General features: G+C 45.9%; 2 protein-coding genes across 6 annotated transcripts in view; one reads left to right on the top strand and one right to left on the bottom strand.

The window, feature by feature from the left end:
- Positions 1-4,638: 4,638 nt before the first annotated feature.
- LOC148001301 (uncharacterized) lies at positions 4,639-7,678 on the bottom strand. Its single transcript, XM_087584676.1, has 3 exons — positions 7,540-7,678; positions 6,728-6,976; positions 4,639-6,301 (listed from the first exon to the last, which is right to left on the bottom strand). Exon 3 carries the CDS (start codon positions 5,447-5,449, stop codon positions 4,832-4,834), a length of 618 nt encoding a protein of 205 aa, XP_087440802.1. The 5' UTR covers positions 5,450-6,301; positions 6,728-6,976; positions 7,540-7,678; the 3' UTR covers positions 4,639-4,831.
- Cep135 (centrosomal protein 135) overlaps positions 4,926-12,583 on the top strand; it is a 65,121-nt gene continuing 57,463 nt past the window's right edge. For 2 of the 5 annotated variants that reach the window (XM_087582984.1, XM_087582981.1), the window contains exons 1-5: positions 5,268-5,378; positions 8,080-8,236; positions 9,774-9,964; positions 10,603-10,770; positions 11,624-11,765. Coding sequence is in view for 3 of the 5 variants with exons in the window: in XM_087582981.1 (XP_087439107.1) it covers positions 8,124-8,236; positions 9,774-9,964; positions 10,603-10,770; positions 11,624-11,765 (614 nt within the window). In the remaining 2 variants the exon portion in view is untranslated. 5 annotated transcript variants of the gene reach the window in all.

Here is a 12,583-nt window from a genome sequence, read left to right as displayed (position 1 = left end):
CCTCAAAAATCTGCATCCAGGACAGTTTCACAACAGCTAGGTAGACCATTCTGCATCACAGGCTGCTCCAGCCAGGATTCAGTTAGGCCCTGAACTTGTTCAACACACAGAGACTGGACAGCAAATCTAACAACTAGCTTTCTTAAGACTAACCAATATCCCAATTTTCTTAGTGCCCCTCCGCAATAAAGGTAAACAATGGTCCCAGACAGCAGGAACAACACCCCATTCCCCAGAGGCAGGGTGGATCACTTTTGGTCATTCAGTGGATGATGGGTGTTTGTTGTCATTTTAAGTTGTCCCAAGTTGTTAATGGTCTTGATCAAGGAGAGAAATAAGTAGGTTAGACTCGGGTATTTTCTGTTTTCCTTTTCCTTCCTTCATCCTTCTTTCTTTCTTATGTCAAGGGGAAAGGGGGAGAGAATGATTAGAAAGAAAAAAAGGAAACAGAGATAATAGGATAAATGGTAGATCATGGAACCTACTTTTAGACCAAAGAACACCAACAAGACATCTTTTTACAGTAGTGTGGACTTTGTATGTTGATACAGATTTAGAATTATATTTTGCTATAAAACATTTTGAATATATTACAACTCTTGTGTAAGGCATTGTACCTATGTAATGTGATATTCTAGACCTTGAAAGCTGCTATTGAAAACTATTTTGGATGATTAAAAATGTAAGTAGTCTGACAAACTCATGGTTATGTTAAATATACCAACTAGTTAGTTACAGCTAGATATTTTCAAAGTTGAACAGATGGTAAATAGCTAGAAACAAATCAGACTTACAATAGATGGTCTTCGAAAATACCAGAGATCCACAGAAATCACATTTAAGGATTTTTTTTTCTTTTTCTTTTTTTCTACGGTTGAAGGCACCAAGCAGAGGCATGGGGTGGGCACTCACCCAACAAAGGAGGGGTCTTCAATACCATCCTTTTCTCAGACAACAAATGCCAGAGCCTTTTAACTGTTTTTTTCTCCTCAACACCCCCTCTCCCTTTACCAGGCCTCTTCGCACAGAACCGGCACTAGGACATAGAAGACTCACAGCGAGATGGTGCACAAGAAGCCACCCTCCCAAGGCACGGGGAAGAGGGTCCAGTGAAAACAGTGAACTTCGTGAGGACAAGAGCGCCTGACGCTTCCACAGGGAACCCGCAAACCACAATGAGAAGTGTGCAGGGGTCAGTGCTCTGGCCAGACTGCCACACCCCTGACTTCCACACACCACCCCCAGCAAGGATGGGGAGGAGAGACAAGGGGCCCGCTGGCAGAACGAGAAGATGGGTTGCCATTCACAATGAATGACCATTTGCCATGAATGTCCAACCCCCTCCTGGTGCGGCCCGGAGAGAACGCAGCAGCCCCACATCCATGTAAGGATGTTTTATTAACAAAAGGCATTTTTGACAATGAGATGGGTCTGCTCCTGGCAGCACCCCCATTCTACTTCAAAGATGATGGTGACCATTGAAGAACCTCCATATGGAGTTTGCAAGAGAGCCCCTAGGCAAGAAACTGCTGACGGTATGTTGTCCAAACTAAGTGAGACACAGGGAGTGACTGCCAAGCTTTCCTAAGACAGGGTAAGCAGTCCTTCATAATTCCTCCTTCACAGAAAAGTCTGGCCAGAGGCAGAAATCCCAATATCTCTTCCCCCGCCCCACAATGGCAGACCCTAAGTGACCTAGCTTCCTTCCACTAAACTATTTCTTAAAAGATCTGCTGCTTCCCAAAGTGTCATGGCTGAAGACCAAGCCATAGCACACAGGTGTTTGGAGGACATTTGACTTAGTTTCCTTTCTATCACAGTACGAAGACACCATGACCAAGACAACTTGAGAGAGTTACAGTTCATGACCATCCTGTCAGGGATAATTTCAGCAGGTGGGCAAGCAGGAGGCAGGCAGGAGGCAGGCAGGAGACAGACAGGAGACAGGCAGGAGACAGGCAAGAGACAGGCAGGCAGGCAGGCAGGCAGGAGGCAGGCAGGCAGGAGACAGGCAGGAGGCAGGCAGGAGACAGGCAGGCAGGCAGGCAGGCAGGCAGGAGACAGACAGGAGACAGGCAGGAGACAGGCAGGAGACAGGCAGGCAGGAGGCAGGCAGGCAGGCAGGAGGCAGGCAGGCAGGCAGGCAGGAGGCAGGCAGGCAGGCAGGAGGCAGGCAGGCAGGCAGGCAGGCAGGCAGGCAGGCAGGCAGGCAGGAGACAGGCAGGAGGCAGGCAGGAGGAGGCAGGAGACAGATAGGAGACAGGCAGGAGGCAGGCAAGAGACAGGCAGGCAGGCAGGCAGGCAGGCAGGCAGGCAGGCAGGCAGGCAGGAGACAGGCAGGCAGGCAGGCAGGAGGCAGGCAGGCAGGCAGGAGACAGGCAGGCAGGCAGGCAGGCAGGAGACAGGCAGGCAGGAGACAGGCAGGCAGGAGACAGGCAGGCAGGCAAGACACAGGCAGGAGACAGGCAGGAGATAGGCAGGCAGGCAGGAGGCAGGCAGGAGGCAGGCAGGAAGCTGGCAGGCAGGCAGGTATGGAACTGAATCAGTAGCTGAGAGCTCACATCTTGATCCACAAGCTCCAAAAAGAGAGCTAACTTGGAATGGCATGGGTTTTTGAAACCTCAAAACCTGCTTCTGCTATGGGCTTAAGGCAGTTCAGAGATTCACCAGTATGACCACTAATAAGTTTTAATGAAAAAGAAGATTTTTTTTCATATACTGGCACCAGCTCTACACCCAGGATAGGGAACTCCTGAATGAAGCGCAGCCTCCAGCCACCTCAGTTAAGGCAAAGAGCACAAGTTATGTTCTGTGTGCAAGCAGGACATCTCATGTAAAGCAAGCTTTTGTTTATGAAGCAGAAACAATAGTTTTGTTAAAGTTGTGCAAACCCAGGCAATTTTAAAAACCCTTAAAAGACCTTTACATTTGGAAGTCCTTTTTTTTTTTTTTTTTTTTTTTTTTTGCTTTCTAGTTCTCTCAAGCACAGTTTTAAACTTTTAAACATAAAGTTAGCCTTTGACATGTTAGCCATCCCCAGTGGTACACTTTTTCCAAAGCCACACCTCCTAATCCTTCCCAGACAGTTCCACTAACTGGAGATCATGCTATTCAAGTATGTGAGCCTCTGAAGAGTTAAAAATTTCAAAAAGTTAGTCACAAACAAAGTCCAGGCATGCCTCAGAGAATTTGAGATAGGGCTCACCGGCCCGGCTATCAGCCCCCAAGGACACTGGCCATCTGGAGCCACCCCCTCCCCTTCCTTCACTCTCTAAAGATGAGTCATTCCCCTGCTGAGTAAGATAAGCCACCCTACCCACATTGCTGAGATGCTAGATTGCACATATTCTTTGCTGATGCAACTCCGCGCCAAAAGTAACCGTGCACCATTTGAATCAGCCAATTATGTGTAACCTCGAGAAATCCCCTGGCTTTCCCTATATAAACCCCTGCCTGTAGAGGCTCGTGGTTGGTTCTTCTATCTCCTGCGTGAGATACATGTCAGCCGGAGATCTCGTTAATAAAGCTGCCTCTTGTTGTTACATCAAGATCGGCTACTCGTGTTTCCTGGGGCACGCCATCCCGAGACTGGAGCGAGAGTCTCCCCAATATGGGGTTCTTTCACCTCTAGGGACCACATTCCAGACCAGATATAAACCACAGCCTTAGTTTTTAGTGAAAGTAACTTTTCCTTTTACTTCTGGCTTTCTTCCTCCCTTCAGTTAGGACCTCGCCAGCGCCTGGGTAAATCTCATAGTACTTCAGGGACTCCTGTTTGTGCTGATATTAAGTCTACAAAGCCCAGACATCAGGGTCACTTTTTGTCATGAGGACTTTTCTTTTCCTTTCTGCCTCCACAGCCATGCAATTCGCTTAAGCCTCTAGGACTTGGGTAGGAAGCAGCAGCATTTTGCATTCTCATCTTTCAAGTTTTATGTGTCAGGATCCCTGACCTCAGGCCTCGGAGGTCAGCAGTGAGCCTGACCCTGGGTTATCAATGCCACTTGGAACAAAGGTCAACTGTGGCTTTCAATCTCATTTACCCCCTTGCATTTCTTCATTGAGTTTTGTTCTTATTAATCGGTATGTGTTTAGGCTAAGATAATTTCTTACCATAATTTCTGCACAGCCAATTTCTGGTATCTATGGCTACTTCTTTTTCTAAATATCTTTAAAAAATATTTGTCTTTACATAAAAATATGCTTACTTGTATACATGCAAGATGGTATAAAATATCTTTACAGCATTCATTAGCTCCTTAAAAATTCCATTTAAAAACGGACAAAGCAAGCACACAAAACAGAGGTGTAAAAGCAAAGAATGAATCGGCACAAAGCGATTCACATCCCATCAAACATTTCCATGCTATGCAATGACAAAGTACATTTTCAGAGGAAAAGCCGGTATGGTAAGGAATATAAGCAAAAACAATCAACAAAAACAAACAAACAAACAAACAAAAACCTCAGCTCTTAACCATCTAGAAAGGCTTTAAGGGAGTCTTTCTATCCATGAGTAGGCTATGGTAAGCAATGTATTTCAACTTAGCATTTACAAATACTGTGATAGATACTTGAGAAATAACAGTTAAGTAAAATGATGTTTGATTCAAGGAGCCCACAACTGGATGCAGCAGGGAGCTACATAAACCTGTTTTAATGATCAGATTCTATTCTGGGGGTTTATACGGGTACTGGCAATAACTGTTATCAGGTAGTAGCTAGGAGAAGCTGTGATGTCCAGGGGAAATACTGGGCGATCAGTAGGAATTCACCCGTGAGAGTGAAAGGGGCCTAAGACTGGGGCATAGCCAATTGTTACCACCAGCAGCTAGTCGTCAAGGTCCTCGGGCACCGCAGAGGTTCGGGCTTCCCGCCAGGGGGAGCCGTAGCCCCGCATCGGCCAGCCGTTACGTTTCCGGGCACCGAGGCCGAGAGCCGCCATCTCCGCCGGGCGCGCGCGCCGCCACTGTGGGTAGCTCCGGTCCGTTACCGGGGCAACCGCGGCGCTCCCTCCTTGTGGGCCGCGACCGTCTCTCCGCGCCATTTTCAAACTGCGTTCGTGTCCGAGCCATTGGCCGCAGCGGGAGGAGACAGCGAGGACGGTGGGTCCCGAGGGCGATGCGCCTCGGGACGGGGCGGCTGCGGCAGCAACGGTGAGGCGCGCCCGGGGAGGCCGCGGAGGGCTGGCCCGGTCGCGGGACCTCGGGGGCTGTCTCCACCCCCACCCCCGAGGGAGGGAGGCCCGGGCGCTGCCGGGAGGAAGTGGGGGAGAGCGGCGCGGGGACCGTCCCACCGTCCGTCGGTCCGACCGTCCGTCTGTGCGGCCGGGGCCGACCTGGGGAGAACAGCGGTTCCACCTTCCAGGCTGAGCCAGGGTAGGAATGCTTGGCCGCCCAGCCCTCGCGCTTTGCGTGGCCCGCACTCTGTTTTTTAAGCCCTTCTGCATCCGCTCGTTGGATATTTCCGTGAAAGTAAGAGGTGCCCGCTTTGAGACAACAATGCCCCGGGATTTAGTAGACAGACAGCTAGTTGTAAATGCGGAACCTACCCATTTCGGTTGTTGTGATTTAAAAGTTGTCGTGGATTATAGAGAAACCCTAATATGTACATTTTTTTTACCCCCCTGGGAAGACTTATTGTGGCCCATGGTGTTTTGATTCATATTCTCATTCTGTCTTCATGAAGGCTGGAGGGAGATGGTTTTCATGGTACCTGGAGTTGACAGCTGTCAAAGAGGATATATATATTTCTTGGAGTTTGCCCAGCTAATCTATCTTGTCAGGTGTTTTCCCTGTGACCACAAGAGTTTCTGTAAAATACGCATCAGTCAAGACCCTTTTGTGGAAGGACCTAGAAAGCCCTGGGGGAAGCCTCTCAGAGAAGATCCTAGATTTGTTAACGGGAATAGTCAAGAAGAGGCACTGCTTTAGAAGTAGTCCTGTGGTTGGGGAGGTTATTTTCTTGGGACAACCCTCTTTGCTTTATGCTTTAAATAGAAGCGGTGCCACTGGGACTTCATCCCACACCAGATGTTTGGGGCTTCAAGTTTTGCATGTATTCATTTATGTGTACTTATATTTTTACTAGTGGTGAAGAACATAATTTTTATTTGACCTAGAAATATGAGTTCTATGGCTACAATTATTTGCAAAGGTTAGAAAGGAGCATGTTTCTAAAGAAATGATCTTTGCATAACCCAATTTTGGAGCAGATTGATAGTCATAGGTGTTTAAAAGACAAGTAGAGTAGCTGGAGGTATAGCTCAGTATGCCGTAGACTCAGCGTTTAATCCTGAACACTGTAAACAAAAAAGGTAGACAAGCATAAAAATGTATACAGAGGTATTTATATCTGTGCTGCTTAAAAAAAAAAAAGAAGAAGTAAAATTGGGTATGGTGGTACACACCTGTAGCCCTGGCACTCAAAGGTACAGACAGAAGAAAAGGTTGAGGCCACCTGGTCTACAAAGTGAGTTCTAGACCAGTCAGGACATTATAAGAACTTTGTCTCAAAATAATAAAAAGAACCGATACAGGAATGAAATTTACATGGTGAATTGCACAGACCTTGAGTGTGCATTTAAAAACTTTCTAAATATCTGTGCCTGGATAACTGACCCCAAATCAATACTTCTATCACTCTGGAAAGAAAGCTTTATCCTTTCCAGTCACTCTCCCGCTCCCTATGAAGCTGTTATTAGCCATCTCCACAGTTTAATTTTTACCTGTTTCCCGAGCTTTTCCTGAATGTAGTCACACAGAATATGTGTGTGGCTTCTTTTGCCTGAATAGTCCTTTGAGAGTCATCCATGTTGTCAGAAGGTATTGACAGCTTCTTGCCTCTTCTCTGAGTCGTGCTACGAGGCATAGGGTGTGATGGCTTGTTCACCCCTTTCCATGTCTTCTCAGTCATGACTAAAGCTGCCGTTCACACATTCATGGTCTCCCTTGGATCTCTGTGTCCGTTTTCTTTCCTAAAGATGTAGGAATAGAATTATGGTGTTCCCCGCTAGGACTGTGTTTCACTTTCTAAGAAACTGTCCGACTTGTTCTACCATGGATTTCATTTGCTGGGAGCCTTCACTGCCTTTGGGCATTGTCTGCCCTTGGGGCTTGACACCAGGAGCATGCATGTTAAGGCAAATAATTTTAAGCACCTTTTCATAGATTTCTCTTGGGAGATCTTTTGCAAGATATCTTTTCAAATTTTTGTACAACTAAAATTTAGTTTAATACAATTTGGGCGGGGGGAGGGGGATAATTGAGGGCAGACTCCCTGTGTTTGCCTCCTAAAGGCTGAGATCAGAGTCATGTGCCTCCATCGCAGATCTAGCCCTGATTTTCTTATTAGATTGTTGCGTTATTAAGCTCCAAGAGTTTATTTTCTATTTTGTATGTAAATATTTTCTTAGATCTTGTGAATATTTTCTTTGATATCCCACACACATCCCTCTTTCCTGATGTCACAGAGGTCAAATCCAGAGCTTCACATAGTAAAAGAGAGTGACTGTTAAGCCACATGCAGCCATGCCCTTACATTTTCCTTAATAGCCTGTTCGATGAGTTGAACTCTTCTGCTTCTTTTTTTTTTTTTTTTTCCGGAGCTGGGGACCGAACCCAGGGCCTTGCGCTTGCTAGGCAAGTGCTCTACCACCGAGCTAAATCCCCAACCCCTCTCTTCTGCTTTTATGAGGTCCTACTTATCATGGTCTGTGTTTATTTGTTTACTGCCACTAGGGGACTCCCTGTGGGTCATGGGCATGGCCCCCTGTAGGGCACTTGCTTAGCATGACAGGATGTTTGGCTACCATCCACAGTTCTGGAAGAAAGTGGAGTTTCCTTCAAGGATCCTCTGCCTGCCTCTGGGAAATCTTTGTTTCCTTCTAGAATTTTCATTATTTTAACAAAAGTAAAACATTCGGGTTTGTGAAGAAACACGTGTTGTGATGTAGCAGATCATATGTGTTGGATTTAAATCAGTTTTAATATTATAGAACACTGACTACCTGAAAAGAAACCAAGTGATTCTTTGGTATTAAAGTTATGTTTAACAGCTTATGGTAATCCTCTCTTTCAGGGCTTTAAGTTTGGAGTCTGACTGAAACTGGTTTTGGAAGCAAGATGACTACAGCTGCAGAGAGAAAGTATATTAACATTAGGAAAAGGTTAGACCAGCTGGGCTACCGCCAGACCCTGTCAGTGGACAGTCTGCCTTTGGTAGAAAAACTTTTCAGGTAAAGATGAAAATATAGTTATTCGTGTGTGTAACCCTTAGTCCGCTCACCTGACCTTGTGGCTGACCTTCTTTTCATGGTAAAGCAGCAAGTGGGTTTTGGACAAGTCCTTGAATCATCTGAAGCTTGCCTCTTCTCTCTTCAGTCCTAAGCCTGGTCCTTAAAAGAGTGCCTTTGTGGTGCAGGGTGCCAGGAATCACTATACCCAGTGTGCCTTCACATCACTATTTCTGAGAGTTTCCCTGAATGGAATGCACTCTGAGGCTCTAATAGAGGGCAGAGGTGCTCCCTCCCCTCTCTGGCTTGTCTTTTGTTGTTATCCTTTTGCAGTGGTGAGGACTAAACAGGCCCAAGTGAGCTGGGCAAGCCTCTACCATTGAGCTATACTTCCACACAACCTTCCCCTTAAATTTCGTGTCTGCCGAGCGGGTCTTTAGTTTCTGCTAGTCTAGAAAGGCGCTCTGTTATTACTGTCACATCTTACTGTAACTGAAAGGCTCTTTGAGATCAGAGTGGGGTGTTTAAGAAGGCTGATTAGTAGGACTACAATGATGCTGGCAGAAAGCCGGGAATGGATAAAGATAACGTGTGGTCTTTGATTTGCACCCCAGACCGCTCATGACCTGATCCCTTAGGTTCCTACCTTGTCTCCTACGTGTTGAGTCAGGTGACACTCTGTAAACTGATGTGTACTCTCAGCCTTGCTGGCTTGCATACTACTCCCTCTGCTTGTAGAGTGCTCTCCCTGTCTGCTCCTGCCCTTGTGCCTCACCTTCTCACTCTCTGTGCTGAGTAGGACAGCCATAGCCGTTACATTTTACAATCACCGTGCATCAGCACTGACATCTTGGTTTAGTCCTCCTCGCACTGCAGACTATATAAGACCACCATGTTCACTTAGCACTACTATAAATAGCTCATCTGGTCAGCACACAGATGTTTGGTTTATCACGTCCCATGAGGTCTCTCTGACGACTGTCTGAGGAATATAAGCTCTTCATTAGTAACCGCATCCCTGTGTCTTTTCTTCTCACAAAACATCTAGTGAGTGAGTGAGTGTTTTTACTGATCTGTATTCTGAGAGGTGAGAGAGTGGTTCTGGTTTGTGTCTTCCTGGAGGTAGCATATAGCACACAGTCAGTCCGTATTTACTCGATGAAAAGCCAGTTTCACAGGCTCCACTGTCCTAGAGGAGGAGGAAGAGGGGAGAATGAACAGCAGCTGGACATGGTAACCCATTTTGTTGAGGGATTTTTAAGCCAAAGGTAAAATTATCAATGTAATTACTTTCAGAACTGAAGGACAAATCAACCAAACAACAATTCGATGTGTTTGTATTTTATAATTTATAGTTAGGCCTGTTTTGAGAAACTTGACGATGCATTGATACCTTGAAAGAACCCTACTGTTCATTCTTCTTATAAGTTTTGTATTATTTAATATTAACATTATATTAGACCTTTTTAGAAATGTACTTTAAGTTACTAAAAGAGTCATGGACATTTCCCTGCCTTTATGTTTCCTCCCTCACCTTTAGTGATTTGGTTCACACAACAGAAAGCCTGCGGCAATGCAGGCTGTCCTCGGTAAAAGCAGAAAAGGACAGTGCCAATTTCGATTTTGTTCTGGAACCTTATAAACTTGAAAACACAAGACTGAATAAGGAGAATAATGAATTGTATCTGGAGTTAATGAAGCTGAGAGAATACTCAGACAAGCACATTAAAGGTACATACAACTTTGATGACGATGTTTTTAAAATGAAGGCTTCTTGCCCTCTTTGTTTTATAAGTGGAAAAGGCGAACATCCCTTTGAAATACTTGATATGAAAAAGGCCAGTCCTACTAATGGCTCCCTAAATACAGTGTCCTGTAATAAATGAGCGTCCCCTGGCTATGATACGGTTCACTATCTGTGGATTATGCCTTTTGATTAGGAGTTAGTATAGGGACTATTAGAGGGCAGAACGGAAGATGGTTTCTCTTACTGAAAAAAAAAAAACAAAAACCCAGTAATAAAGACATGAGAGCCATTTATCAGTCGCTAAGCAGTGTGTGGATCAGGTCGTAGACTTCAAAGGTAAAGGGTAATTATTTGGTTATCTTACGGTAAATTTTATATTCAGAATTCTTTAGCTTAAACCCAACTTAGCGGACCAAAGCTGTGGTACGCATTGGGTGTATACAATAGCAACAGCAACACGAACCCTCAAGTCTCTCTTCTGTGCTTAGCAAGTTAGAGCAGATTTGTCAGTGGCGGCAGTCACTTGGCTTCCTACAGAGCCTCCGGAAGGCTCAGGAGGCGCCTTTCAAGCTTGCATGGATGGCTTGAGCCTTAGAACTGTTTTCGTCTTCGTCCCTTTCAGACTTGAAAATCACACTGAAGAAATCCTCACGAGAGACAGCTGATCTGAAGTTTCTGAATAACCAGTATGTCCACAAGGTCAGACTCCTGGAGAAAGAGAGCAAAGCTAAGGACGAAAAAATCCAGCAGCTTCAAGAAAAGAATCTGCGTGCGGTAGTACAGACTCCTGGTAACTCTGGTTTCCTTCCTAACGCACTTGGTTAAAGTGGTCGCGAATACAGAGCTGAGGACTCTACTTAGTTCTCACGAGGTCTATTCATTTAGAAGGTGTAGCTTCTGAGAAAGTAAACAGGCTCAGAGCTTTACTCCACTCCAAGGCCGTCTATCCACTTAGCAGTTCCTGTACCTACAGAGAGAACTGTGGAATATGCGCTCTAACTCAGATTATAGCATCAGAGGTGACCTCCTCTTATATGTGCATGCACACATGTAAGCTAGACGTCAACTTCCAGTGTCGTCTTCTGTCGCTTTCCAGATTGTTTGGAGACAAGGCTTCTCACTGAGTCTTGAGCTTGCCTACCAGGCTACACAGGCTGCCTAGCAAGTCCAGGAATCTTGTCTTTCCTCTCTGGTGCTGGGATTATAGGCATGGTACCAACACGTGGTTGCCAGGGACTGAACACCAGGGACTGAACGTCGGCGCAATCTCCCAGCCCCTAGTTACCTGTTCTTTTCACGGTGCTTGAGAAGCACGTGCATCTTGCTGTCAGTGCTCCTTGTCTGACCGTGATATGTTCGTACACGACACTGACCACTGCAAGGCACACTCAGCTTTTAATCCTCCAAAATCTAATCTAGCTGAGGGACAGTTTAAACCTGTGTGCATATGCCTAGCCTGCAGGCACGGAAACCTTATTTTATAACCTCGTCTCATCAGATGTTTCAGAAATACCTTGTTCAGTTACAGATGAGCGTGGATATGTACAGATGGGCCCACTTTATAACAGGTTGGCTTGTGCTGTTTAGTACCTAGGAAAGTGTTCTGTTTGCCCTTAGCCATCCATCTGTCTCTGCTTTCGTAGGGGGCAGGAAAAGAAACATTGCGTTTAGGCGCCAGCGGATGCAAATCGATGAGCCAGCCCCACCCTCGGAAGTCAGCTCCTACCCAGTTCCTCAACCAGAAGACCCGTACATCGCGGACCTCCTGCAAGTGGCTGACAATAGGTGTGTGATGTACTTCCTTTCCTCAGGCTGGGAGTGGGAGAGGTTTGGGAGAGGTATGCTTAGCATGCCCGAGGACCCAAGTTCAATCCCTAACAGTCGTCGTCGTCATCATCACCATCATCATCCTCATCCCCATCTTTGTTGGCTTGATTGAACCCGTGATCACTGCTGTACTATAAGGTATACAGTGGGAAGGTTTGGGCTTGTCAATTGTCGTGTCCCCATGTCTAGCCCAGAACTTTGCATCAGCGCTCAATAGATATTTTCAGAATGAATTGTAATGTTTTTTTTTTTTTACTTCTTTAAAAACTCTGATTTCAAATAAGTCATGCATCTGAGGTTTCTGCCCATAGTTGCTGTAAAATAACTTACCACTGTTAAGAACCCATTTCAGTAGAGTCACTGTGACATTCAGTTTCACCTCTGAGTAGGTTGTCTTTCACTAGTCTCTACTGCTTCAGATATAGCAAAATGCCAGCTGGGCATGAATAGATTCCTAACATCATCTGCGATTCTTATCTCATGAGTTCGATGGCCCTGTATTCATCTTGCCTGAAATATAAATCAGACTTAGCAATGGATTCCGTTTCATTAAATGCTTATCAGACCTCCGGGGCAAGGCCCTGAGCAAGTGCCCTGAGGTCATCTGAGGAAGCTGCTGCTGCAGGCTGGAAACGCATGCAGTCCAGATGTCGCTAAGACAGTTATGGATGGTTAAGGGGTGAGAGCAAGTTCCAGTGATCCTGGGTGAGGCATCCACACTGTGGGGCACAGGGAGACAGTTCATAAGGACTTTGTGGTTCATATAGAGAACACAG

This window comes from Rattus norvegicus, chromosome 14, assembly GCF_021556685.1.
Source record: "Rattus norvegicus strain SHRSP/BbbUtx chromosome 14, alternate assembly SHRSP_T2T, whole genome shotgun sequence".
Classification (NCBI taxonomy): Eukaryota; Metazoa; Chordata; class Mammalia; order Rodentia; family Muridae; genus Rattus; species Rattus norvegicus.
The sequence above is the reverse complement of the archived record's forward strand: the minus strand, read 5'-3'. Positions and strand labels throughout refer to the sequence as shown.

Excerpts from the sequence above, each read along its gene's own strand:
- LOC148001301 (XM_087584676.1), bottom strand. The coding sequence starts at position 5,449 with ATGCAGAAGGGCTTAAAAAACAGAGTGCGGGCCACGCAAAGCGCGAGG.